The 3,136-nt window shown below is 36.6% G+C and overlaps 1 protein-coding gene across 1 annotated transcript in view; it reads left to right on the top strand.

Moving 5' to 3' along the window:
* Positions 1-2,101, top strand: part of SYTL2 (synaptotagmin like 2) — an 81,897-nt gene extending 79,796 nt beyond the window's left edge. Inside the window, exons 18-19 of the mRNA XM_007946250.2 lie at positions 660-865; positions 1,956-2,101. Coding sequence (XP_007944441.2) covers positions 660-865; positions 1,956-2,101 — 352 coding nt within the window. The remainder of the gene's footprint in view (positions 1-659; positions 866-1,955) is intronic.
* Positions 2,102-3,136: the final 1,035 nt, after the last annotated feature.

Raw genomic sequence — 3,136 nt, 5'->3', positions numbered from 1 at the left:
TATATAATGTCCTTTATGATTTTCCCTATATATACTCTTCATAAATGTCAGCTGGTAAGATTTTTTAGCTCATGTCAGTTTCCTATTCTGAGACTACTCTCAGACTTTCTTACCTTTATAAGAAACATGCTAGATTAAAGTTCATTCAGTTATCAAAAATGAAACATGAATTTATTCCAAAATCAAATCTAATAAATTAGAGAGGTATCTCTTCTTTTTTCCATTCTGTACAACACTAATTCTTCAGGTTATCATACATGATCATGAATAGACTGTCCTTCCAAATTTTAAAGCAGTCTTTTAAGCAGTTGATACCATTTACTAAATGTACTTACTAAATGCAGGCACAGAACTAAATGTTTTGCATGTGTTATTTAATTCCAATATCAACTTTATGAAGTAGGTATCACTATCCCATTTTATAGAGAAGGAAGTTGAGTGTCTGAGAAGTTAAGTAACTCCTCCTAGAATACACAGCCAATATTTGGCAGTGTCAGGATTCAAACCAAGTCTGGCCAATTCTGTGCCCAGAGTTTTCCAGCAGGATGCTCCCACACTCTCTCCACACTGCCAGTCTTCACTAGCTATGTGAAGTATATTGAAAGTATAAATGTTCCCTGTCTCGTTAAGTGCTCTCACAACAATGCCTCTTCTTGTAGTACCATCCTTCCAGATACGAGTAGGAAGAGTCGCCAGAAGACGAGAGCTGTGGGGAAAACCACCAACCCTGTCTTCAACCACACCATGGTGTATGATGGGTTCAGGCCTGAAGATCTGACCGAAGCCTGTGTTGAGCTTACTGTCTGGGATCATTACAAATTAACTAACCAGTTTTTGGGAGGTCTTCGGATTGGCTTTGGAACAGGTAATATTTATTGTTATTAATTCTTCATGAGCCAAATTTTTCTGGGGATACTTTTGTCTATTGATTTTTGTTGTTTTGTTTCTTCCTAATGAAAACAGATAGCCTGTTTCTGTTAAATGTAGTAAAATGAGTAAGTGAAGGAATGTCAGTCGATGTACACAGGGCTTTAGATATGAAGATTAACAGGGTGCAGTGTCTGTCCACACAGAGTTTATATTATTGGGGGAGGGAACAGAAAAGCATTCATCACTACCTATTCTCCTTCTGCCCCCAAATTATGGTACTTCAAGGATAAAATTGGGCTTTGAATAATAATTTATGGAGCACTTTTTATATTGTAAGGAGCCCTAGTGGTACAGTGTCTAAAGTGCTTGGCTGTTAACCAAAAGACTGGTGGATCAAACCCACCATGGGAGAAAGATGTGGCAGCCTGCTCCCGTAAAGATTTACAGCCTTAGAAACCTATGGTGCAGTTCTACTATGTCCTATAGGGTTGCTGTGATCCATGATTGACTCACTGGCAGTGGGTTTGGTTTGGTGGGTTTGGTTTACTTATGTTCCAGGCATTGGGCTAAATGCTGTGTTTACATTATTTCACTTAATCCTCACAACTACTTTATGAGATAGTTACTAATTAATGTTTCCTGCTTTTTACAGAAGAGGAACTGATGTTCCAAGAAATAGAGTTAGTAAGTAGCAGAGTTAGGATTAGAACTTTAGTCTTTTAAACACTAAAGCCTTAACCATACTTCTTTAGAAATTACCTAGTATCAGCTCCAACTCTATCCAGGAATCCTCTTCATTCTCCTATTCCATTAATGAATTGTCATCTAGCCTTTCCATTAATGTGGAGAAGCTATTGCTCTGGAAATAATGGAAGTAATTGTAGTAATGAGATGCCCCATTATTGGATGTTATAGATAGTTAAAAATTTCTTGTTTATAGTGAATCCCATATTTCTCTCCTGAAAATGCTAAAACTCAGCCTAGCTGTTTCCCATTGGCAAATATACTTAGGGATGACCCCCCCCCTTTTTTTTTTAATTCCAATGAGCTATTCCTTTCTAAATGTGAAAGCTTCCTTTTTTCAGGTAAAAGCTATGGTACTGAAGTAGACTGGATGGATTCTACTTCCGAGGAAGTTGCTCTCTGGGAGAAGATGGTAGACTCCCCCAATACTTGGATTGAAGCAACACTGCCCCTCAGAATGCTGTTGATTGCCAAGATTTCCAAATGAGCCCAAAGTCCACTGGCACCTCACTGAAAACTTCCAAACATCTGGCATCTGATCTTGAAAATCTGACTACATGGATAGAGATCCTCACTCACTATCTATTGTATCTACTAAAGAATATTACACAGCGTGTTAAAATCAACCTGCATGTGCTTTTTTTGTTACAAAGCCCATGGAATTTAAATGCAGGCAGCCCATGGATTATGAATGAATTCTGTTCCTAAGGTTGTCTTTAAGTTGAATTTGTGTGTAAGTAGGAGCAGTTAGGTAAGGTCCATCTATAACATCAGTCAAATGTTTTCTATAGTATATAGTGTACCTTTCTGTGCATAAAAAAAAAAAAAAAAAAATTAAAGAAACACTTCCAGATACACTAAAACATCTTTAACATAATAAGATGGTAATAATATAAGTCGGGTCCGACTTGACGGCACATAACAACAACAACAACAATTATAATAATGTTTTGATGCACATCCCAGAGTAGTGGCCACTTGTTATTATGAACCATTGTATGTACCTCAAATTTTTAATATAATAGGCTTTGTGAGGGTTGGTTTGTAAGTACAGATTGTATGTAAGTTAGATGTTCATAAGCTGGGGACTGCCTATAATGACAAATTTAAATGTAACTTACTTGTAATTCCATTAATGATATATGATCCAATTAGGAAAATCAAACTCTTTCGGCTGCCAAAAATATTTAATGTGCAGTGTTGCTAACAAGCAGAATTTTCTAATTTGTCACCATGTGTTTCACACCACAACCTTGTGCTACAGTGAGAAGGGCCTGCCACTTGGTCATTGAAAACCCTTGCAGGAGTTGTAAATAAGTAGATTGTGGAAAATTATGACAGAAGATAGTCTTAAGGAGAAATAAAAGCCAGAAAATCAAAGATGATAAAGAGTAGGGCCTCACTAAAACTATTTATAGAGTAATGTGTATTAAGATATTAAATTCTTTGTTAAGGCTGTATAAGACTGAATTTATTGCATGTATTTCTGCCTTGACAAACTGCTCTCCTTTTCCTTTCTGTT

The sequence above is a fragment of the Orycteropus afer genome, unplaced genomic scaffold (genome assembly GCF_000298275.1).
Source record: "Orycteropus afer afer isolate SDZICR_OR568_19922 unplaced genomic scaffold, OryAfe1.0 scaffold00154, whole genome shotgun sequence".
NCBI lineage: Eukaryota > Metazoa > Chordata > Mammalia > Tubulidentata > Orycteropodidae > Orycteropus > Orycteropus afer.
This window is presented reverse-complemented; position numbering and strand designations above follow the sequence as displayed.